The sequence below is a fragment of the Gymnodraco acuticeps genome, unplaced genomic scaffold (assembly GCF_902827175.1).
Source record: "Gymnodraco acuticeps unplaced genomic scaffold, fGymAcu1.1, whole genome shotgun sequence".
NCBI lineage: Eukaryota > Metazoa > Chordata > Actinopteri > Perciformes > Bathydraconidae > Gymnodraco > Gymnodraco acuticeps.
Window position 1 is genome coordinate 1 of NW_022992108.1, and position 24,749 is coordinate 24,749.

General features: G+C 43.7%; 2 protein-coding genes across 2 annotated transcripts; both read left to right on the forward strand.

Annotated features, from left to right (window-relative positions):
* The first annotated feature begins 302 nt into the window (after positions 1 to 302).
* si:ch211-284k5.2 (uncharacterized protein CFAP97D1) lies at positions 303 to 6,588 on the forward strand. Its single transcript, XM_034203042.1, has 6 exons — positions 303 to 416; positions 656 to 885; positions 3,010 to 3,090; positions 4,112 to 4,230; positions 5,678 to 5,861; positions 6,475 to 6,588. Exons 2-6 carry the CDS (start codon positions 727 to 729, stop codon positions 6,586 to 6,588), a joined length of 657 nt encoding a protein of 218 aa, XP_034058933.1. The 5' UTR covers positions 303 to 416; positions 656 to 726.
* Positions 6,589 to 19,956: 13,368 nt separating this feature from the next.
* Positions 19,957 to 24,150, forward strand: LOC117537714 (E3 ubiquitin-protein ligase TRIM39-like; the record flags this gene model as incomplete). Its single annotated transcript, XM_034203041.1, is given in 2 exon segments — positions 19,957 to 21,325; positions 23,487 to 24,150. A coding segment is annotated over 1 exon segment (639 nt), but the record flags the coding sequence as incomplete, so codon positions are not given.
* Positions 24,151 to 24,749: the final 599 nt, after the last annotated feature.

Below are 24,749 nucleotides of genomic sequence, written 5' to 3' on the forward strand. Positions count from 1 at the left end.
AGGGAATCTGCATCACTCAAATGAAGAGGAAAGATTCAAGTCTGAGTTGTCCCGTGTGGAAAGAATCAAGACATTTTCAAGTTTAGGCAGGAGTTAATCAAACAAACCCAATCACAACTATACACACACACACACACACACACACACACACACACACACACACACACACACACACACACACACACACACACACACACACACACACACACACGGATGAAATCAAAGACAGGGTGTCCTCGCTGTTTGAAATCGGCGTCCTCTTCATCTTAATTCAGAGGAGAAACATGGAGAATTGAAATGAGTGTTTTATATTCTCGTCATTTCTGACCGGTTCATATTCAGAGAGGCTGTAACAAATAAACAAGACGATGAGAAGCCAAACAGGATGAACCTTTCAGCTGAGACGTCCACTACAGGTGCGTTCATCAGATCAGCAGCGCCGGAAAACTATGGGAAGACGATCATTTCTAATCTTTCGCATTTATTTAACAGGTGTGGTGGTGTGTGTGTGTGTGTGTGTGTGTGTGTGTGTGTGTGTGTGTGTGTGTGTGTGTGTGTGTGTGTGTGTGTGTGTGTGTGTGTGTGGTGTGTGTGTGTGTGTGTGTGTGTGTGTGTGTGTGTGTGTGTGTGTGTGTGTGTGTGTGTGTGTGTGCAGACCTCCTCAGCTCAGTAATAATTAATAGTAACATTATATGGCTGTAATGAGATGCAGAGGGGTACATCTCCATGGGGACAACTTCCAAACACACACACACACACACACACACTTTAGTTCGTCCACAGAGCTGCAGCATGCACAGGTCCTACCAGCCGCTGAATCCCGTCACCAACCGGTACCTGCAGCAGAGATGGGACCAGAACCACTACCAGAATCACCGCAAAAAGGTAGGTGGAGGACTGGGAGCTGGAGGACTGGGAGGTGGAGGACTGGGAGGTGGAGGACTGGGAGGTAAAATACTTTGAGGAAGAGGAAAGACTGGATAGTGTAGGGCTTGGAGGTTGAGAATTGGCTTATAGAAAGTGAAGGACTTGAAGGTGAAGGACTTGAAGGTGAAGGACGTGAAGGTGAAGGACTAGAAAGTGAAGGACTAGAAGGTGAAGGACTAGAAGGTGAAGGACGTGAAGGTGAAGGACTAGAAAGTGTAGGACTTGAAGGTGAAGGACTAGAAGGTGAAGGTGGAGGACTAGAAGGTGAAGGACTAGAAAGTGAAGGACTAGAAAGTGAAGGACTTGAAGGTAAAGGACTAGAAGGTGAAGGACGTGAAGGTGGAGGACTAGAAAGTGAAGGACTTGAAGGTGAAGGACTAGAAGGTGAAGGACGTGAAGGTGAAGGACTAGAAAGTGAAGGACTTGAAGGTGAAGGACTAGAAGGTGAAGGTGGAGAACTAGAAGGTGAAGGACTAGAAAGTGAAGGACTAGAAGGTGAAGGACTAGAAAGTGAAGGACTTGAAGGTGAAGGACGTGAAGGTGGAGGACTAGAAAGTGAAGGATTTGAAGGTGAAGGACTAGAAGGTGAAGGAGTGGTTTGTGAAGGATGTGAAGGTGAAGGACTTGAAGGTGAATAACTAGAAAGTGAAGGACTAGAAAGTGAAGGACTTGAAGGTGAAGGACTAGAAGGTGAAGGACTTGAAGGTGAAGGACTAGAAGGTGAAGGACTAGAAAGTCAAGGACTTGAAGGTGAAAGACTAGAAGGTGAAGGACTTGAAGGTGAAGGACGTGAAGGTGAAGGACTAGAAAGTGAAGGACTAGAAGGTGAAGGACTAGAAGGTGAATGACGTGAAGGTGAAGGACTAGAAAGTGAAGGACTTGAAGGTGAAGGACTAGAAGGTGAAGGTGGAGGACTAGAAGGTGAATGACTAGAAAGTGAAGGACTAGAAGGTGAAGGACTAGAAAGTGAAGGACTTGAAGGTGAAGGACTAGAAGGTGAAGGACATGAAGGTGGAGGACTAGAAAGTGAAGGACTTGAAGGTGAAGGACTAGAAGGTGAAGGACTGGTTTGTGAAGGATGTGAAGGTGAAGGACTTGAAGGTGAAGGACTAGAAAGTGAAGGACTAGAAAGTGAAGGACTTGAAGGTGAAGGACTAGAAGGTGAAGGACTTGAAGGTGAAGGACTAGAAGATGAAGGACTAGAAGATGAAGGACTGGAAGGTGAAGGACTGATTTGTGAAGGACGTGAAGATGAAGGACTAGAAAGTGAAGGACTTGAAGGTGAAGGACTAGAAAGTGAAGGACTAGAAGGTGAAGGACGTGAAGGTGAAGGACTAGAAAGTGAAGGACTTGAAGGTGAAGGACTAGAAGGTGAAGGACGTGAAGGCGGAGGACTAGAAGGTGAAGGACGTGAAGGTGAAGGACTAGAAAGTGAAGGACTTGAAGGTGAAGGACGTGAAGGTGGAGGACTAGAAAGTGAAGGACTTGAAGGTGAAGGACTAGAAGGTGAAGGACTAGAAGGTGAAGGACTGGAAGGTGAAGGACTAGAAGGTGAAGGACTGGAAGGTGAAGAACTAGAAGGTGAAGGACTGGTTTGTGAAGGACGGGAAGGTGAAGGACTGGAAGGTGAAGGACTGGTTTGTGAAGGACTGGTTTGTGAAGGACGGGAAGGTGAAGGACTGGAAGGTGAAGGACTGGAAGGTGAAGGACTGGTTTGTGAAGGACGGGAAGGTGAAGGACTGGAAGGTGAAGGACTAGAAGGTGAAGGACTGGTTTGTGAAGGACTGGTTTGTGAAGGACGGGAAGGTGAAGGACTGGAAGGTGAAGGACTTGAAGGTGAAGGACTGGAAGGTGAAGGACTGGAAGGTGAAGGACTGGTTTGTGAAAAGGACTGGAAGGTGAAGGACTGGGTTTAGAAAGAAGTTAAGGAGGAAAGACTGGATGGTATCTCCAAATATGGATCTGAAGGTTATTTAAAATCTAGAATGATGATCCTATGCAGAGATTTAGTTTAAGGTTTAAGTCGCTGTAGTTTGGTAACTCAAACCACATCACAAAGCTCTCCTGTGTTTACCTGTGCAGGTGAACTCCTCCCTGCCAGTAGTGGACAACAAGGGGATGAAGACACCTGCTCACATCCAGCTGAAACTGAAGAAACTACAGGTAGGTACACACACACACACACACACACACACACACACACACACACACACACACACACACACACACACACACACACACACACACACACACACACACACACACGTGTTCGATTGCAATCATTCACCGTGCTGTAGTTCCTTTATAGCCCAACATTAGCCTCCTTTAGCTTAGCGGTGGTGACGTGAAGTCATGTGACCGTGCTGTAGTTCCTTTATAGCCCAACATTAGCCTCCTTTAGCTTAGCGGTGGTGACGTGAAGTCATGTGACCGTGCTGTAGTTCCTTTATAGCCCAACATTAGCCTCCTTTAGCTTAGCGGTGGTGACGTGAAGTCATGTGACCGTGCTGTAGTTCCTTTATAGCCCAACATTAGCCTCCTTTAGCTTAGCGGTGGTGACGTGAAGTCATGTGACCGTGCTGTGTAGTTCCTTTATAGCCCAACATTAGCCTCCTTTAGCTTAGCGGTGGTGACGTGAAGTCATGTGACCGTGCTGTAGTTCCTTTATAGCCCAACATTAGCCTCCTTTAGCTTAGCGGTGGTGACGTGAAGTCATGTGACCGTGCTGTAGTTCCTTTATAGCCCAACATTAGCCTCCTTTAGCTTAGCGGTGGTGACGTGAAGTCATGTGACCGTGCTGTAGTTCCTTTATAGCCCAACATTAGCCTCCTTTAGCTTAGCGGTGGTGACGTGAAGTCATGTGACCGTGCTGTAGTTCCTTTATAGCCCAACATTAGCTTTTTACTTCAGAAATCATAAAGTGGTGTTAACATGTGGAGATGATCCTGCTGAACTAAACGTGTAACTATCATAAACGTTTGTTTGACACAGAGATTATTTTCTGACATACTCTCATGGAGAAATCCCATTGGATCAGGGAGATGCTGCCTTCAGGGTCCAACAGAGAAATACAACATCCCTGCATCATTTTTATTCAGTCTCATAAAAATAAACAAGTTATATCCAGGTGTTATGGAGCGATTGCACCGGGGTTTACTCTCAGTTTTGTCTCGGTGTGGTTCAGCTGCAGGACGAGCGTCTGTCCGTCGTCGACAGAGATAACCGGCTGCTGGCGTCCAAACTGGCCGATATCGTCTGCTCCAAAGGTCTGGTGGACCATCAGAACCAGTACCACCTGAGGAGGTGAGAACAACAAACTCATGGCATGGTATGGCCACATATAGCTATATGTTATTTTTTAGATAAAAAAGCTCATTTTAAACAGTGAAAAATCGTAGTTGTTTGCGTCGCTCCACTGAGTCAGGTGTTCTGTTTTCTATAATGACCTTCTCGCTGAACACTTAACAACCTCTGACATGTCCAACTTAAATCAGAATCATGTACTCAACTAAACCGTGTAGTAATGTCATGTCTGTTATGTAATGAAACAGCTCGTGAAGTCATAGCTTATCCTGCCATGTCATCTCACCTATATCACAGCCTGAGTTTGACCAACAGTAACTCCTTATTTATATTCATCTGAGCTGGCTTTTTGTTCTGCAGTGGGTTTTCCTCTCACTCTTTATCTCTCCTCTGATGAAGCCAGCGCCGTGTTGGACTTTAAATAATGGATGTGAGCTGCTCTGTTACGCTGCTCAATTATTGATCTGGACGTGTGATGGCGGGGAGCGCCTCTCGTCCTGGGGCTGTACATTCTTTAATCCTGACAGGAGCTTTAAAGCGTCTCCGAAAATAAGTTATTCTGGGAGACAGGAAGTTGCTTTAAATTGAGAGCAATATAATCGCTCCTAATTAGCAATCAGATGAAGTGGTTCTCCATCCTCACTTTATAAACTGATGTCTTGAACGTATAAAATCAGGCAGTCACAAAGCATCATGAATGAATCCAATGATCTTACATTACATTGCATTTAGCTGACGCTTTTATCCAAAGCGACTTACAATAAGTACATTCGACCAGGAAGACACAACCTTGAAGAAAACAGAATCATAAAGTACATCAGGTTTCATCGAGCCAAACATTTCAAGTGCTACTCAACTGGCTTTAGGTAAGCCAGCCCTTTATTAGTATATAAGTGCTTTGTTAATAAATCTATCGCTCGAAGCGGAGTCAAAAGAGATGAGTTTTCAGTCTGGAAGGTGTGTAAGCTATCTGCTGTCCTGATGTCAATGGGGAGCTCATTCCACCATCTTGGAGCCAGGATAGCAAACCCACGTATTTTTGCTGATGGGAACTTGGGTCCCCTTCGCAGCGAGGGTGTAGCGAGTCGTTTGGCTGATGCAGAGCAGAGTGCACGTGCTGGGGTGTACGGATTAACCATGTCCTGGATGTAGGAAGGGCCAGATCCATTCGCAGCATGGTACGCAAGTACCATTGTCTTGAAGTGGATTCTTACATCATTTTATCTCTGTTTTTGGTCTCCTCCAACTCCAAAATGTCCGATTCTTAAGCTCGATTGTCAATCAACAGAAAAGTATTCTGAGAATCCATTAATCAATAAAGTAACTAGAGATTTATTTCGATAAAAAAGTCAAGTTTAAACAAAAGAGATAGAAACAAATTCTTGAGTATAGTCGAGATTGTTTGAGAATAAGATTTTGTATGCGTGTGTTTATTTTTCCTCTTCAGTCTGAATGCTGACAGGAGGAGGGAGGAGCTTCTTCTGATTGGCCGTCAGAATCAGGCCATCTATCAGCGAATCACGAGCCGGCAGTCGGAGCATCGCCGCCCGCTGTGGTTGGACGACTGGGAGAGGGCGGAGCGTCGCCGTGACGACATCTCACGATACCCTCGAGGACTCGGAGAGAAACACGTGAGAATTTAAAACTGTCTCTGTTGTTGGAAACTTACCTAAAATGTTTTATGGTCGTATTTGAACAATGTGGTCACATGACTCCTTCTGATGTCACTGCAGACCTGCTGTGAGCTAGCTAGCTAATGTAGCTAACCTGGTCATTTCAGATCCTGACACACACTGACGTTATGAGACGACTCACTCTGAGAGACAGTTGCTTTATGATCCCCCCAAAATAAAGACACCGCAACTGTCCTTTGTTTATTTTCTTCTTTTGGTCGCCAACATTAATTGTATTTCTTTTTTTTGGGAATCAACTTTTTCTTTAGTCAACTTTTTTTTGGTTAAGATTTTTGTCAATTTATTTTTGACCGCCAACAAAAATAAGAAGGTTATTGCAAGCATGAGTAAAGAGGTATTACACACTAACGTACTGTCAGTCATTTGCAAGTGCTGTATTCATACAATGTGTGTGTGTGTGTGTGTGTGTGTGTGTGTGTGTGTGTGTGTGTGTGTGTGTGTGTGTGTGTGTGTGTGTGTGTGGTGTGTGTGTGTGTGTGTGTGTGTGTGTGTGTGTGTGTGTGTGTGTGTGTGTGTGTGTGTGTGTGTGTGTGTGTGTGTGCGCACACAGAGGTCAAGCAGGAAGGTGAAGTTTGCAGTGGAGGGTGAGCGGGCGTCGAGCTGCACGGACACGGAGAGAGACGAAACAAAACAAACTAAAGATGTTCACTTTCATTTGATTTAAAATAAATAATCCTTCAGATTAAATTACTCCAACAATCACTTCCTGTTCGGCTGATCCTGTTTGGAGATGATGGAGTTTTGTTAAAGCTTCTTGAAATCCAAATATAATATGTTTCCTGACTGAACTTTGATCTCATCCTGATGTCAAAGTTCACAGTCAGGAAACATATTATATTTGGAAAGGGGGTGTCAAGTGATAATCAGGGGTGTTCCTCGAAAGATATAGCATGAGTAATGTGTCTCTGATCTTGTTTATAAGATATATCGATTATCAACGAGAACATGACGCTCGTAAACAAGGGCTGCTTCTCAGGTCGACTATTTTCATTTCCTCGCTCCTCGCTCCTCGGTCTCACCGGAAGTTGATTTGCCTGTGCCATCTTGAGTACCGTCCCATGGCTCTTATTTCTGCCGGAGGACCGAGGATCGAGGAGCGAGGAGCGATCATGGAGGAGCGATAACCGAGGAACCACCAGACCATCCTCCGATGAAATCCTCAGATACTCGCCCCGCCCCCTTACTGTGTATCGCTCACTGATTGGACGATGCAGTGCATGCACTGATCTGATGCTTCTTGACATGAGAGCAGTTTCCCAGCGGAGTGAAGAAAATACATGAACCTCACGGGACTCACTCCTCAGTTTATACCGTGTTTTGTTTCAATTCCTGTTTCATTTAGTTACACATATGTGATATATCTGAACAACAAAGTGGTCACAAATCATTTTATTCATTTGTTGGAAACATTTTCATGATCGCTTTTTTCGTTTTACATTTTCATTTATTGTCATTTCCATTTGTCAGTCATTAAGTGCTATTTAAAATGTTAATGTGCTGCATATCCACACAAACACACAAACAAACAAACAAACAAAGTGTGCAATCCAATGAATGTTAATCTAACTGGGTTTTGATAGATAATATATCTCTTTTTCTTCTCTCAATTATTTTATTTCTATTGTGCACTCTAATCAATATTAATCTAACTATTGTTCGTTTATACATTTTAAGAATGGCGTTTATCTTTTTTGAGAATGAGTTCTTATTGTATTTCATGTATTTGGATCTACAACAGATGATACAAATGTTTGTGTCAGTAAATGTGCACTAACAGAGGCGGGGGGTGTGTGGAAATAACGGGGAAAGAGCTGGCTGCTGTCAGACGATAAGCTGTGCAGCGTCATCACAAACGGACGTCGCTTCACGTGACGATCCGGAGGAAAGGACGTCCCATTGCTCTTAAAACTCATTTCCTTGCTTCTCGTGGTTTCCTTGCGTCCCTCCATGCTTCCCTGGTGGGAGGGACTAAACGCAGGGAAACGACGCAAGTGAGGGAAGCAAGGATTTCATTTAATCGACCTGAGAAGCAGCCAAGGTGTCTGCTGACGTAAACAACAACGTGACGTCGGAGCTGCGTGAAAACACAGCTGTCTCTGCGTCTGTTTGATGCTCAGATCTCTGGAGTCCTGATTAAACCGTTTCTGAGGAACAGAGATATTGTTTTCTGGCATCTCTTTAACATTTAAATCTGCATTTTGGTTTGCGGGCGCAGAGACCCTGTTACCCCGATGGAGACTAAACCCTGACTATTTAACTTTATGTTTGTTCATGTAAAAAAAAAGAATCTGAAAATGTCTGTACTTCAAAAACGATTTGGGTATTTATAAACTCGCAACATGTAAATATGAAAAAGTGTGAACACACATGCAGTGTTTTACTGCACACATCAGAACACATGGTGGCATTGCTACTTAGAGCACAGACGCAGCTCATCTGCAATATTAAAAACAATAACAACTTTAAAACCTACTAAATATGTTTTTGCAGTAAAATGTGAGCAGACTTCAGTCCTCTGCTCTCCACCAGGGGGCGGTACCAGCGCGTCTGTGCTGAAACGGATTCATACATCTAATTCTCACAGAAACAGAAAGTAGAAGAGGAAGAGCTCTTTCATTTGTATCATCACGGTCCCATGAAACAACAAGGATGTGTTTTAGTTCACCGACACTCAGAACAACAACAAGGTCATTATCATGCTACTTTATCATCGCTTATCCAGGCGGGGGAGTACATTCTGACGAAGAGATAGGTTGGTGTGCTCTCTATCTCTGTTTCTTATCCTACAATTTCACCCTGGTCTAGAGGGAAAGCGTTCTCGGACGCCTTTTCAGCTCTGTTTCCTGCTATATTCTTCCTACCCCATTTACCTTGAACTATTCTAGGAGAGTGTGTTGACGTTGACTCGTTGGGCCTTTCCTCCTGTACTTTTTTGTTCCCCAGTTCTTTCCTTTAAACTTAATCTAGGAGGGTTCTTAGGCCTTCCCATTTCCTACTTTTGATTAGTTTAGTTTTTCACCCCTGTTCCTTTGTACTAATTTAAAGATCAAATGCAAAGCTTCCAAATATGCTACATTTTTATAGAAATGTTGTTTTTAAGACTGCTTGTATTTAAAACATTTTTTAAATCGAGATAATACACCCGAAAAAAAGCTTTTTATTGATACAAAACTTGACCCAAAGCCGTCTGAATTTCTGACATGACCTTCCCAGCAGCCTCCGCGCGCGTGACGTCATTCATGCCAAACAGTCTCTGGACCAAACATCCCGACTCGGCAGTCTCGGTCACATGTTTTTCGACAAGAAAACTGAATTAACATGGGTTATTGTTGTGCTTTTTGTTGTACGAACGGTGCGGGATCTGGGAGAGTTTTTCATGTATTTCCCAAAGACAAAATCATCCGCAAAAAATGGATTTAGTTAGTGAATCGTGTTGGATGGCAACCGACAAAATGGAGCAGGTTGTGTTCTGATCACTTCACGTGTGATGCATACGAGGTTGATCCTGCTATCATGAAGTCTGTTGGTGGAGAAGCATTAATAGCACGTCGGAGGCTGAAACCCGGAGCCGTCCCCTCCATATTTCAGCACAAGAAACCACTGAAAGAACGAAAGAGCCGGGCGATGCAGAAACGCCAAAGAATTGAGGTAGACAACTTTTGATTAGATTTCAAAGCGCACGGAGCACAGCAGATAACGCAGATAACGGAATTGCAGTTTTACTGCTTATAGAGGTGGGCACCGTTAGATTCTGTGTCTTTACGATCATAAACAATGTGTTGGATGTGGACCTAGGATAAGTAATAAGGGAACTAGGAGTGATTTTCGGTGCAGTAAAAGGTTAGCATTTTTCGCTCGGGGCTAATTCACTGTTAGCATTGCAGTTTGTCTGCAGCTCATTCATCGCTCCTCCACTCATAACGGAAAAGTGTGAACAATATGCATTATGATAGGGATGAAAGAAGAATGCTGAGAATGCTGATAATTGGTGTATATGTGGCAGTTTCCACATCTACACCAATTCTCAGCACCCTCGGCCTCTTCATCAGATGGCGAACTTGAATCATCGCCATCAGCACTTTCATCGGTGATATCAGGTGACGTTTCCTTGTATTTCCTCTTCGACATCAGAGGCTCGTAGAGATAGGGTTGGATGTCGACAACATACTCCAGATATTGGGTGGCCTCCGACTCAGAATCAGACATGATAAGCCGGGTGGAAATATGTTAGGCATTGAACAAATTCCCATACACCTCGTCCTTGTGAGGTGAGTCCGCCTGGGATTTATTTGTCTAAACCTCTCTAAAAAGGTCAAATTTCACTTGTTTTGCATCAATCTTGATACAGGGTACTTATTATATGTTATAGTTTGGATTCCTAAAGCTTTTAGTCTATAGTCTACTCAGAATCAGACATGATAGACGAAACTAGTTGTACTATCGGCGGAAGCCGCTGTGATTGATAAGCCAGGTGGAAATATGTTTGGCACATCTGACGTCACGCGCCGCCATCTTGCGGAGGAGCGGCGGAGAAAATAAATCGTCGGACTTGGTGTTGGGGGTTGAACAAAATTAATATTGCGCATTGCCAGACTCATATTATCTCCGATTTTAATACTGCAATATCTTAGATAGTGTTGTAGCTATATGATTTCGATTGTACTGGCAATTATACAAAAAGCTTTGCATTTGATCTTTAAACGGGGGAGTGCATTTACGTAGTCTCGTTGTGCCTCTCGGCGTATACTTTGATTTTCTGTCTCTTTGGAGAGTGCTATTACGTTTAGTAAATTGGGCCTTTTCACTTTTATCCCTCTTAACTAGTATCCCATATCCCCTCTTCATAATCTACACCCGATTCTAGGGTAAGCACAAGGAGGCCTGTTCATTTCAATTTCTGGCTTTGTGTTTCTTCACCTCTTACTCGTTTAATATTTAGGGGAGTGCATTTACGTAGTTTCGTTGTGCCTCTCTTCCTCTGTTTCTGGCTGATCTTTTCGTACCCTTGTTTCTCAGAGAAGAGAAGAAATACTATTCTAATAAGGAGCTGACACATGTGTCTCTTCACTGATACATTGGGGGGTCAAAGGTCATATGACAAGGGATTCCATTGGCGGCATGCGCCGGCCTGTGCCTTTAACCGTGTACTTCTAGTAGAACTGCTCGGGTCTTGATAGATTGAGTGGGGAAGTTCATGAGACCTTTCTAGAATATCATCTGAGATTTAAAGCTCACCTATTCTGCAAAGTCCTCATGTCTCTTCTACATCAACATGTGTCCCCTCTTCTTCATGTCTCTTCTTCATCAACATGTGTCCCCTCTTCTCCATGTCTCTTCTACATCAACATGTGTCCCCTCTTCTCCATGTCTCTTCTACATCAACATGTGTCCCCTCTTCTTCATGTCTCTTCTACATCAACATGTGTCCCCTCTTCTCCATGTCTCTTCTACATCACCATGTGTCCTCTCTTCTTCATGTCTCTTCTACATCAACATGTGTCCTCTCTTCTTCATGTCTCTTCTACATCAACATGTGTCCCCTCTTCTTCATCAACATGTGTCCCCTCTTCTTCATGTCTCTTCTACATCAACATGTGTCCCCTCTTCTTCATGTCTCTTCTACATCAAATGTGTCCCTCTTCTTGTGTCCCCTCTTCTCATGTCTCTCCTACATCAACATGTGTCCCCTCTTCTCCATGTCTCTTCTTCATCACCATGTGTCCCCTCTTCTTCATGTCTCTTCTTCATCACCATGTGTCCCCTCTTCTTCATGTCTCTTCTTCATCACCATGTGTCCCCTCTTCTTCATGTCTCTTCTACATCAACATGTGTCCCCTCTTCTCCATGTCTCTTCTACATCACCATGTGTCCTCTCTTCTTCATGTCTCTTCTACATCAACATGTGTCCCCTCTTCTTCATGTCTCTTCTCTTCCATCACCATGTGTCCCCTCTTCTTCATGTCTCTTCTACATCAACATGTGTCCCCTCTTCTTCATGTCTCTTCTACATCAACATGTGTCCCCTCTTCTTCATGTCTCTTCTACATCAACATGTGTCCCCTCTTCTCCATGTCTCTTCTACATCACCATGTGTCCTCTCTTCTTCATGTCTCTTCTACATCAACATGTGTCCCCTCTTCTCCATGTCTCTCCTACATCAACATGTGTCCCCTCTTCTCCATGTCTCTTCTTCATCACCATGTCCCCCTCTTCTTCATGTCTCTTCGTCATCACCATGTGTCCCCTCTTCTTCATGTCTCTTCTTCATCAACATGTGTCCCCTCTTCTTCATAGTCTCTTCTACATCAACATGTGTCCCCCTCTTCTCCATGTCTCTTCTACATCACCATGTGTCCTCTCTTCTTCATGTCTCTTCTACATCAACATGTGTCCCCTCTTCTTCATGTCTCTTCTTCATCACCATGTGTCCCCTCTTCTTCATGTCTCTTCATCACCCATGTGTCCCCTCTTCTTCATGTCTCTTCTACATCAACATGTGTCCCCTCTTCTTCATGTCTCTTCTACATCACCATGTGTCCTCTCTTCTTCATGTCTCTTCTACATCAACATGTGTCCCCTCTTCTCCATGTCTCTTCTACATCACCATGTGTCCTCTCTTCTTCATGTCTCTTCTACATCAACATGTGTCCCCTCTTCTTCATGTCTCTTCTTCATCACCATGTGTCCCTCTTCTTCATGTCTCTTCATCACCATGTGTCCTCTCTTCTTCATGTCTCTTCTACATCACATGTGTCCCCTCTTCTTCATGTCTCTTCTACATCAACATGTGTCCCCTCTTCTTCATGTCTCTTCTACATCAACATGTGTCCCCTCTTCTCATGTCTCTTCTTCATCAACCATGTGTCCCCTCTTCTTCATGTCTCTTCTTCATCACATGTGTCCCCTCTTCTTCATGTCTCTTCTCACATCAACATGTGTCCCCTCTCTTCTTCATGTCTCTTCTTCATCACCATGTGTCCCCTCTTCTTCATGTCTCTTCTACATCAACATGTGTCCCCTCTTCTTCATGTCTCTTCTACATCAACATGTGTCCCCTCTTCTTCATGTCTCTTCTTCATCACCATGTGTCCCCTCTTCTTCATGTCTCTTCTACATCAACATGTGTCCCCTCTTCTTCATGTCTCTTCTTCATCACCATGTGTCCCCTCTTCTTCATGTCTCTTCTTCATCACCATGTGTCCCCTCTTCTTCATGTCTCTTCTTCATCACCATGTGTCCCCTCTTCTTCATGTCTCTTCTTCATCACCATGTGTCCCCTCTTCTTCATGTCTCTTCTACATCAACATGTGTCCCCCTTCTTCAGTCTCTTCTACATCAACACGTGTCCCCTCTTCTTCATGTCTCTTCTACATCAACCATGTGTCCCCTCTTCTTCATGTCTCTTCTTCATCACATGTGTCCCCTCTTCTTCATGTCTCTCTTCATCACATGTGTCCCCTCTTCTTCATGTCTCTTCTACATCAACATGTGTCCCCTCTTCTTTCTCTTCTCTACATCAACATGTGTCCCCTCTTCTTCATGTCTCTTCTACATCAACATGTGTCCCTCTTCTTCAGTCTCTTCTTCTTCTCTTCTACACAACATGTGTCCCCTCTTCTTCATGTCTCTTCTACATCAACATGTCCCTCTTCTTCATGTCTCTTCTACATCATCAACATGTGTCCCCTCTTCTTCATGTCTCTTCTACATCAACATGTGTCCCTCTTCTTCATGTCTCTTCTACATCAACATGTGTCCCCTCTTCTTCATGTCTCTTCTACATCAACATGTGTCCCCTCTTCTTCATGTCTCTTCTTCATCAACATGTGTCCCCTCTTCTCATGTCTCTTCTACATCAACATGTGTCCCCTCTTCTTCATGTCTCTTCTACATCAACATGTGTCCTCTCTTCTTCATGTCTCTTCTACATCAACATGTGTCCCCTCTTCTTCATGTCTCTTCTACATCAACATGTGTCCCCTCTTCTTCATGTCTCTCTACATACATCAACATGTGTCCCCCTTCTTCATGTCTCTTCTACATCAACATGTGTCCTCTCTTCTTCATGTCTCTTCTACATCAACATGTGTCCCCTCTTCACGTCTCTTCACATCAACATGTGTCCCTCTTCTCATCAACATGTGTCCCTCTCTTCTTCATGTCTCTTCTACATCAACATGTGTCCCCTCTTTCATGTCTCTTCTACATCAACATGTGTCCTCTCTCTTCATCAATGTGTCCCTCTTCTCATGTCTCTTCTACATCAACATGTGTCCCCTCTTCTCCATGTCTCTTCTACATCAACATGTGTCCCCTCTTCTTCACGTCTCTTCTACATCAACATGTGTCCCCTCTTCTTCAGTCTCTTCTACATCAACATGTGTCCCCTCTTCTTCATGTCTCTTCTACATCAACATGTGTCCCCTCTTCTTCACGTCTCTTCTACATCAGCATGTGTCCCCTCTTCTCCAGTCTCTTCTACATCAACATGTGTCCCTCTTCTTCATGTCTCTTCTACATCAACATGTGTCCCCTCTTCTTCATGTCTCTTCTTCATCAACATGTGTCCCCTCTTCTTCATGTCTCTTCTACATCAACATGTGTCCCCTCTTCTTCATGTCTCTTCTACATCAACATGTGTCCCCTCTTCTCCATGTCTCTTCTACATCAACATGTGTCCCTCTTCTTCATGTCTCTTCTACATCAACATATGGCCCCTCTTCTTCATGTCTCTTCTACATCAACATGTCCCCTCTTCTTCATGTCTCTTCTACATCACATGTGTCCCCTCTTCTCATGTCTCTTCTACATCAACATGGTCCCTCTTCTTCATGTCTCTTCTACTCAACATGTGTCCCCTCTTCTCTTCTTCACATCAACATGTGTCCCTCTTCTTCATGTCTCTTCTACATCAACATGTGTCCCCTCTTCTTCAGTCTCTTCTACATCAACATGTGTCCCCTCTTCTTCTGTCTCTTCTACATCAACATGTGTCCCCTCTTCTTCATGTCTCTTCTACATCAACATGTGTCCCCTCTTCTTCATGTCTCTTCTACATCAACATGTGTCCCCTCTTCTTCACGTCTCTTCTACATCAACATGTGTCCCCTCTTCTTCACTGTCTCTTCTACATCAACATGTGTCCCCTCTTCTTCATGTCTCTTCTACATCAACATGTGTCCCCCTCTTCTTCCATGTCTCTTCTACATCAACATGTGTCCCCTCTTCTTCATGTCTCTTCTACATCAACATGTGTCCCTCTTCTTCCATGTCTCTTCTACATCAACATGTGTCCCCTCTTCTTCATGTCTCTTCTACATCAACATGTGTCCCCTCTTCTTCATGTCTCTTCTACATCAACATGTGTCCCCTCTTCCTCATGTCTCTTCTACATCAACATGTGTCCCCTCTTCTTCATGTCTCTTCTACATCAACATGTGTCCCCTCTTCTTCATGTCTCTTCTACATCAACATGTGTCCCCTCTTCTTCATGTCTCTTCTACATCAACATGTGTCCCCTCTGTCTCTTCAATGTCTCTTTACATCAAATGGTCCCCTCTTCTTCACGTCTCTTCTACATCAACATGTGTCCCCTCTTCTCCATGTCTCTTCTACATCAACATGTGTCCCCCTCTTCTTCACGTCTCTTCTACAATCAACATGTGTCCCCTCTTCTTCACGTCTCTTCTACATCCAAACATGTGTCCCCCTCTTCTTCATGTCTCTTCTACATCAACATGTGTCCCCTCTTCTCCATGTCTCTTCTACATCAACATGTGTCCCCTCTTCTTCATGTCTCTTCTACATCAACATGTGTCCCCTCTTCTTCATGTCTCTTCTACATCAAACATGTGTCCCCCTCTTCTCCATGTCTCTTCTACATCAACATGTGTCCCCTCTTCTTCATGTCTCTTCTACATCAACATGTGCCCCTCTTCTTCATGTCTCTTCTACATCAACATGTGTCCCCTCTTCTTCATGTCTCTTCTACATCAACACGTGTCCCCTTCTTGTTCATGTACTCTTCTTCATCAACATGTGTCCCCTCTTCTCCATGTCTCTCTACATCAACATGTGTCCCCTCTCTTCTTCATGTCATCTACTTCTACATCAACATGTGTCCCCTCTTCTTCACGTCTCTTCTACATCAACATGTGTCCCCTCTTCTCAGTCTCTTCTACATCAACATGTGTCCCCTCTTCTTCTGTCACTCTTCTACATCAACAGTGTCCCCTCTTCTTCATGTCTCTTCTACATCAACATGTGTCCCCTGTTCTTCATGTCTCTTCTACATCAACATGTGTCCCCTCTTCTTCATGTCTCTTCTACATCAACATGTGTCCCCTCTTCTTCATGTCTCTTCTACATCAACATGTGTCCCCTTCTTCATGTCTCTTCTACATCAAATGTGTCCCCTCTTCTTCATGTCTCTTCTACATCAACATGTGTCCCCTCTTCTTCATGTCTCTTCTACATCACATGTGTCCCCTCTTCTTCATGTCTCTTCTCCATCACATGTGTCCCCTCTTCTTCATGTCTCTCTCTACATCAACATGTGTCCCTCTTCTTCATGTCTCTTCTACATCAACATGTGTCCCCTCTTCTTCATGTCTCTTCTACATCAACATGTGTCCCCTCTTCTTCATGTCTCTTCTACATCAACATGTGTCCCCTCTTCTTCATGTTCTTCTACATCAACATGTGTCCCCTCTTCTTCATGTCTTCTTCTCATCACATCATGTGTCCCCTCTTCTTCATGTCTCTTCTACATCAACATGTGTCCCCTCTTCTTCATGTCTCTCTACATCAACATGTGTCCCCTCTTCTTCATGTCTCTTCTACATCAACTGTGTCCCCTCTTCTTCATGTCTCTTCTACATCAACATGTGTCCCCTCTTCTTCATGTCTCTTCTACATCAACATGTGTCCCCTCTTCTTCATGTCTCTTCTACATCACAGTGTGTCCCCATCTTCTTCAGGTCTCTTCTACATCAACATGTGTCCCCTCTGTGGAAAGAGACTCTGAAAGTTTCAGGAACAAAGATTCTCTCTCTTTTTGATCCATTTCTATAAAAACCTGTCTGAAAATGAGCTGATCAGATTTTGGCCACTTGATGATGTCATAACGATGTCTTGTCTTGTGTAACCATTAGCCAATCAGCAACCAAGGTAACCCCCCCCCCCCCCCCCCCCCTTATCACCTGAATCTCCTCCTAGAGCACCATTGAGTTCTTTGTAACCAAATCTCTCTCAGAGGGGTGTGGGGAGGGGCTCCTTATTTTCATCTCTGTGACCTTTAAAGGTCACCTATCGTGCTGTTTCTAGGCAATAGCATAGGTCTCAGATATATACAAAAAAATAAAAAACATGTCTATGAAGTGTTTTGCTCAAAATACCAAACGGATCACCCATTCTAGCCGTGCCTCATATCCCTCTCTCTAAAAAAAAAAAATTGTTAAAAAAGAGGGGCGGAGCTTATGCCTGCTCATACGGGAGATACTGCCGTGATGAAACGCCATATCATGGATCATCAAGGATTCTCTCTGAAACAGTCTGGAGCTCAAAGGCTTTCTCTCTTGCCGGTTATACCACAAGGTGAGTTCCTTTTTACTTCCTGCTTCTTCACACACATGCTCTCCAGTACAGGTTAGCTCTGAGTGTTAGCGATGCTAATGTAAACACCGACCATATTACGTCCAAAGCAGTCGGGCATTGTTTCTGATAGCAACGTTTCTGATTGGCCCGTGGGTCCACATTTCAGATATTACGTCATATCGGACGCAAATCTGGATCAGCTCCATTGTTCCCCGTTTTTAGAGATTTGGGTACGGAGGAGAAGAGAGAGGGTTTTATTTTCTGACGCTGCGTGAGTTCCAGACACATCTTTATGTATAAAAGACATCAACAAGTGCATTTTGCATGATAGGTCCCCTTTAAGTGGTACATGTATGACGGCAGAGGGTGAAAGGCACAATGAGAGAATCACATGAATAACTTGTAAGTTGACATTTTTGCTGGACATTCATCAAATAAAACCCAAATTATTATTTTGTTTTATTTCAAGGCAAGGCAAGACAAGTTTATTTATAAAGCACATTTCGACACAAGGCAAGTCAAAGTGCTTTACAACCATGAAAGACATTAAAGGTGGGGAAGATAAGTTTCAGAAACCGGCTCGAGTGCTCTAAAATTTGAAAGTACGCAGCCGAAAAGAATCCGCCCCTTCCTTCAGACTTCCTTACAGAGCACCTCCTCCAACACACATGAACGCGCACATGACGTCAGCAGACTGGTGAGAGTGGCCGCTTGTTGCTGGCGAGTCATTGAAGTACTGCTGCAAGGCACGCCCAATGAGGGCACGCCCAATGAGGGCACGCCCAATGAGGGCACGCCCAATGAGGGCACGCCCAATGAGGGCACGCGATACATTTGTGCGTGCACGAGATGGAAGGCTGACAGACAGGGCGGCAATCCAATCCGCAATTGGTCGTGCTTTCTACAGCACCACGGCAGCTTCCACAGATGACATTGTTTTATGGATTTGTTGTCAAAGCACTTCAGATATTCATTGCTATCGGGATGTTAAGAGCATTCCATGGAATATAACAAGTGTATCTCGAGCTGGTTTCTCAAACGTACCTACCCCACCTTTAAGAGCATTAACAAACATATTATACAATGGCATTTAAAAACACTCATTAAAAAGCAAAGATAATAAAACATGAATAACAAAGGAGCATGAATTAAAGTCACAGTGCGAGACATCTGAAATGTTTGGCTCTGACTCAATCATTGCTCACTTTTTAGCACACAGTTTTCTTTGACCTCACTTTCTTTTTGAACTTGTCCTTTAGTTATTTCAAGTGTTTCATGCTAACTCCCCATATTCCATTCATCTGCTCCCAGACATTCGTGTGGCTTGCTGGTTTTGGACCTGTAGTCAAAAAGTCACCACTAAAGGTCCTTCCAGCAGTGAAGTTACGTGTTGCGCCGAGGCTTCGGAGCGTGTGTCGAGTAATCCCCGAAGCTTTTTGTGAAGCATGTATCGAGGCTTGTATCGCTTTGGGCCAGTGATGTCATCGATGACAAACGAAGCCTCGCTGCCTGTCGATACCACGTGACTGCTTCAGGAAGCCATTCAGATCGGTTGAACCGTTGAACCACAACGCTCATAACACCCATGGATGTATAATAAGAACCATATTACCCCTCCTGTACCCGGCCCGGTGCTGACACGATGGAATCAAGAGAGCTCAGACCCTCACTCAAATAGAGTTCGGAACATGTCATAATAAATAGATACAAGCATAAATAAAAGTAGGAATAAAAAGATGAATAAATACAGGAATAAATATGTTGCAGTGTTTTCAGGTAGACTCAGCGTGAGGGCTGTGGCTCAGCTGGAAAGCAGTTGACTCCTGACCGCAGGGTCCCTGGTTCAACGCCTGAACAATACGTCTTTGTTGTTGTTTATAAAAGCTACAGCTAAATGAGATAATTAATAAATGTATTCTTTGATATGTTTTAGCCTTTCTCCGGCTACAACATGGTTAAGTTTATGAATATTAATAATACAAATCCCTCTTTGCAATGTTTAGCAGCCTCCTTAGGCTTTTCAATCACAATCATTCAACTGGAATAAGAACAATATTGTTAACATGAAAATATGATTTAATGTTGGTTGTTTAGAGTTATTCTAAGGCTTTACTCATTGGGAACTCGGTATGAGATAGAGCACACTGTTGAGATGTCTGCGTGTTGTACACACTTTGACCAGCAGGGGGTTTGTGTTCAGATGAAGCCCATGATGAAGCCTCATGAGATGAAGCCCATGATGAAGCCTCATGAGATGAAGCCCATGATGAAGCCTCATGAGATGAAGCCCATGATGAAGCCTCATGAGATGAAGCCCATGATGAAGCCTCATGAGATGAAGCCCATGATGAAGCCTCATGAGATGAAGCCCATGATGAAGCCTCATGAGATGAAGCCCATGATGAAGCCTCATGAGATGAAGCCCATGATGAAGCCTCATGAGATGAAGCCCATGATGAAGCCTCATGAGATGAACCCTTTTGCGAACCAATTGGCTGGAAAGCTTCAAAGCTGCATAAGGCTTCATCTCGCCATCACTACCTTTCAGTATTTCTACTTTTAAATCATACTTAACTTAACAATGCTGTGCCAAAGGAACCTGCCTACTCTCTCAGTTCCAAACAGAGAAGCAGGAAACTGCTCCTTAGGTACAGGCTCACTCAGTGGAACAGCTGGGCTCAATTGGAGCGTACCATGTAGCGCATGGGCAGGGGGGACAATATTTAAAAGCATTAAAAGTAATTGTTTAGGTCTTCTGTGGTCAGAAAAAGTAGAATATGTTGACCTATTTGATTTATTGTGTTTAATTAGTTTGAAATACATTTTCAATACATTTGTAGGTGGTAAGAATTACAAGTTTATAAATAGTGGATTGGCCTAGGGGGAGGGGCTTAACAGATATAAACCTCTGGCCACAAGTGACTTTGTGTTATTCTGACGGTGGCTGTAGAGCAGAGAGGTACCAGGTTACATTTCTTAGAGCTCTATATAAGGTTTGTTTTCGTTCTCTTCTGGACGTCCTTGTAACTTAGTTTTTTCAGGGGCTTTGGCTGTGAATAAAAGCACTTAAGAATACATTTTTTGTGACTAGCCATCTTATTAATTCCTTAGTTATTGCATCGACACTTTTTGTAACAATAATATTATCTAGTTACCATCAGAGGACGACTCTATTATGCACTGTGTATAAAACATGCTTCAAAACCACTTAATATACTAATATAACATCTTAAATACGAAATAAAAATGTTGTCACCTTTAAAATATACATAAAGCACCATATCTACTTATTGATTTGAAAGAATATTATATTTTATAGAAAATGATTGATACATCATGTATGCCCCTCCTGTAGTGTGTTCGATAGGTTTCAGTGCATGTAAATGGTCTGCAAAGGCTAACATCTCAGTGTTTCTCTCCCCCAAAACTGGAAATGTGTTATAGAGTGATAGTTAAAACTGTCCGTCTACAAACGCTGGACTGTAAAACTTAACAATATACATTAAAGACCTGTCAATGAGTTACTAATGCTGAAACAGCTGATAGACAATCACAAACTGAACTTTAGACGGTTCTTACAAAGTCATTCAAATCTTTTACTGGATTTTTTTGCTGTCATTGTTTTTTCTAATGATGTGTCACATTTAATGACATGAGTCTTTTACCAGACTCTGTGTCACTATAACCTGAGGGTGATAACAGCTATTCTCCAGCCGCAGTTTAAGTTTCTCATTATCAGATGAAACTGGAGAGCTGCAGTCGGACCAAATAATCAGGAGTTTCTCAACACGTTCTAGCAAACACTGGTGAGTATCAACTAACACAGAAATCTACACTCTTCCAGCAGCTTGGTCAGTGGTCAAAACAAAACTGTAGAGCTGCAGTTGGTCAGGATATTCTCAACAACACACACGGGTGAGTTCAGACGATCGTATTTAGTTTTATCTCGTCAACCTCTGTTCAGTGGCTTTACACGTCAAACTTTGACGCCCCACGTCGATCAGATTTAAGATTTAAACGTATTATCTTTTTGGATGATAAAATGCAGCAGCCCTCTATCGTCAGTTTTGGGTGTCTTGTAATGGAGGAAGTCAGGTGATATACAATTAAGAGTGGACTTTAACCCAAGAGACAGCTGATCTAAAACTCACACTACGAGAGACTGTTGATCAAAGAGATTACAGTGTAGCAGGGATAAATCCTGAAACCCAATAATTACTCAGCATTAGCCTCCTTTAGCTTAGCGGTGGTGACGTGAAGTCATGTGACCGTGCTGTAGTTCCTTTATAGCCCAACATTAGCCTCCTTTAGCTTAGCGGTGGTGACGTGAAGTCATGTGACCGTGCTGTAGTTCCTTTATAGCCCAACATTAGCCTCCTTTAGCTTAGCGGTGGTGGGGTGAAGTCATGTGACCGTGCTGTAGTTCCTTTATAGCAACATTAGCCACCTTTAGCTTAGCGGTGGTGACGTGAAGTCATGTGACCGTGCTGTAGTTCCTTTATAGCCCAACATTAGCCTCCTTTAGCTTAGCGGTGGTGACGTGAAGTCATGTGACCGTGCTGTAGTTCTTTTATAGCAACATTAGCCACCTTTAGCTTAGCGGTGGTGACGTGAAGTCATGTGACCGTGCTGTAGTTCCTTTATAGCCCAACATTAGCCACCTTTAGCTTAGCGGTGGTGACGTGAAGTCATGTGACCGTGCTGTAGTTCCTTTATAGCCCAACATTAGCCGCCTTTAGCTTAGCGGTGGTGACGTGAAGTCATGTGATCGTGCTGTAGTTCTTTTATAGCAACATTAGCCACCTTTAGCTTAGCGGTGGTGACGTGAAGTCATGTGACCGTGCTGTAGTTCCTTTATAGCCCAACATTAGCCACCTTTAGCTTAGCGGTGGTGACGTGAAGTCATGTGACTGTGCTGTAGTTCCTTATAGCCCAACATTAGCCTCCTTTAGCTTAGCGGTGGTGACGTGAAGTCATGTGACCGTGCTGTAGTTCCTTTATAGCCCAACATTAGCCGCCTTTAGCTTAGGCGGTGGTGACGTGAAGTCATGTGATCGTGCTGTAGTTCTTTTATAGCAACATTAGCCACCTTTAGCTTAGCGGTGGTGACGTGAAGTCATGTGACCGTGCTGTAGTTTCTTTATAGCCCAACATTAGCCACCTTTAGCTTAGCGGTGGTGACGTGAAGTCATGTGACTGTGCTGTAGTTCCTTTATAGCCAAACATTAGCCTCCTTTAGCTTAGCGGTGGTGACGTGAAGTCATGTGACCGTGCTGTAGTTCTTTTATAGCAACATTAGCCACCTTTAGCTTAGCGGTGGTGACGTGAAGTCATGTGACCGTGCTGTAGTTCCTTTATAGCCCAACATCAGCCTCCTTTAGCTTAGCGGTGGTGACGTGAAGTCATGTGACCGTGCTGTAGTTCCTTTATAGCCCAACATTAGCCATCTTTAGCTTAGCGGTGGTGACGTGAAGTCATGTGACCGTGCTCTAGTTCCTTTATAGCCCAACATTAGCCTCCTTTAGCTTAGCGGTGGTGACGTGAAGTCATGTGACCGTGCTGGAGTTCCTTTATAGCCCAACATTAGCGTTTTACTTCAGAAATCATAAAGTGGTGTTAACATGTGGAGATGTACCTGCTGAACTAAACGTGTACATATCATAAATCATCATTTGTTTGCCTTCAGGGCCTACACAAATACTTGTAGCATTGAAATTACCTGCATCATAGGTCTTTAAAAAAATGAAGCTAAAGGTGTACCCAGTTTGTTAAAAAGTGACACAAAAGGCTCCTGATCAATGATCTGTTTGGAGTTAGAACAATCATACTGATACTCGACAAATTAAAGAGGCCCTATTATGCTTCTAAAGGGTTTTCTGCATTTAAATGGGTATACATTAACCTAAAAACTAGCATAACAACCCCTTCAAAGTACAAAATAACTAGACTCTCACTTTTCATCCTCAGAGTGTTGGCTGCACGGTGTCTAGCAATGTCTTCAGGAGAAGTTCCTCGTGGCGTCTGCTCTGGAACCAAGCTGAGCGTCCTGATATCCTGCCTGGTGTGTGTGATGTGTGTCTCCATCTGGTTGGTTTTAAACCACGAGACACATGACAATGAAAGTCTTAGAAAAGAATTTAAAGAAAAGAAGGCAAAGTTGAGGAACACAGGGGTCCTAATTGGGCAGATGATCCAGAAGAGACGACTGAAGATTCAGGACTTCAAACACTCTCTGGAGCTCAGTAAGGAGCAGGCAGAGAGAGAGTTAAAGGGCTGTGTTGAGCTCTTCACCGCTCTGAAGGAGACGGTTGAGAGTCGGCAGGCTGAGCTCATGGACACGATGAAAGGGAAGCAGAGAGAGACAGAGCAACAGGCTGAAGGCTTCATCAAAGAGCTGCAACAGGACATCTCTACACTGACCAAGAGAAGCTCTGAGGTGGCGCAGCTCTCACGCTCTGAAGACCAGCCCCATCTCCTCAGAAGCTTCTCGTCTCTCAATGCTATTCCACACACCAAATTCTTTACAGATGTGCATATCTTCCTGCCTTTGTATGACGTCACTGTCAGGACTGGTTTGAAGAAACTCAGCAAAGAGATGAAGAAGATGTTCGCTCTGGCCGTTCTGAAGAGGTATGTTGTTCTTTTGTGTGAAGACCAAGAGTTAGTCTAAAGAAGACCACGAAGCTTCTCGGAAAGTTCAACAGTATTTATGAATGCGATAATATAGTAGGTTTACAAGGGAACACAGCTGTCGTTCTTCTATCCCAACACACTCTCACTCCCTAAGCGTCCAGGAGCGACGTTTGGTCAGTGTCCGTGGCGTCCAGTTGTGACGCTCCTAGGCTCCTTCAGCTTCATAAAGGGACGCAAATAGCTTTCAACTGATTGCAATGTATTCCCATCTGCGGCGGGATTTGACGCTCATGGAAGCACGGCATTCGTTTGTGTCGGCTGCCCTTAAAGGCAATGTGAGCGTCCATTCCCATTGGATAACGGAGAATTGTACACCCGGAAGTAAGTATTCCCCTTACTGTGGATTGATTTTACAGTGATATCTGCACTACTCATCGACTAAAAAACACCAGATTATCCTTGTTAATTACACAACATTGATTGGTTTAAATTGTGTGCAATGCTTTTGTATTTTTCCCCTTCGATTCGGAGAAACAAATGTTTTTTCTGAGTAAAGGATGGCAGAAAACACTACACTACCCAGAATCCCCAGCTATC

Coding starts and splice junctions, on each gene's coding strand:
- si:ch211-284k5.2 (XM_034203042.1), top strand. CDS start 727: ATGGGGACAACTTCCAAACACACACACACACACACACACACTTTAGTT. Junction 886..3,009: donor ACCAGAATCACCGCAAAAAG/GTAGGTGGAGGA, acceptor TTACCTGTGCAG/GTGAACTCCTCCCTGCCAGT. Junction 3,091..4,111: donor TGAAACTGAAGAAACTACAG/GTAGGTACACAC, acceptor GGTGTGGTTCAG/CTGCAGGACGAGCGTCTGTC.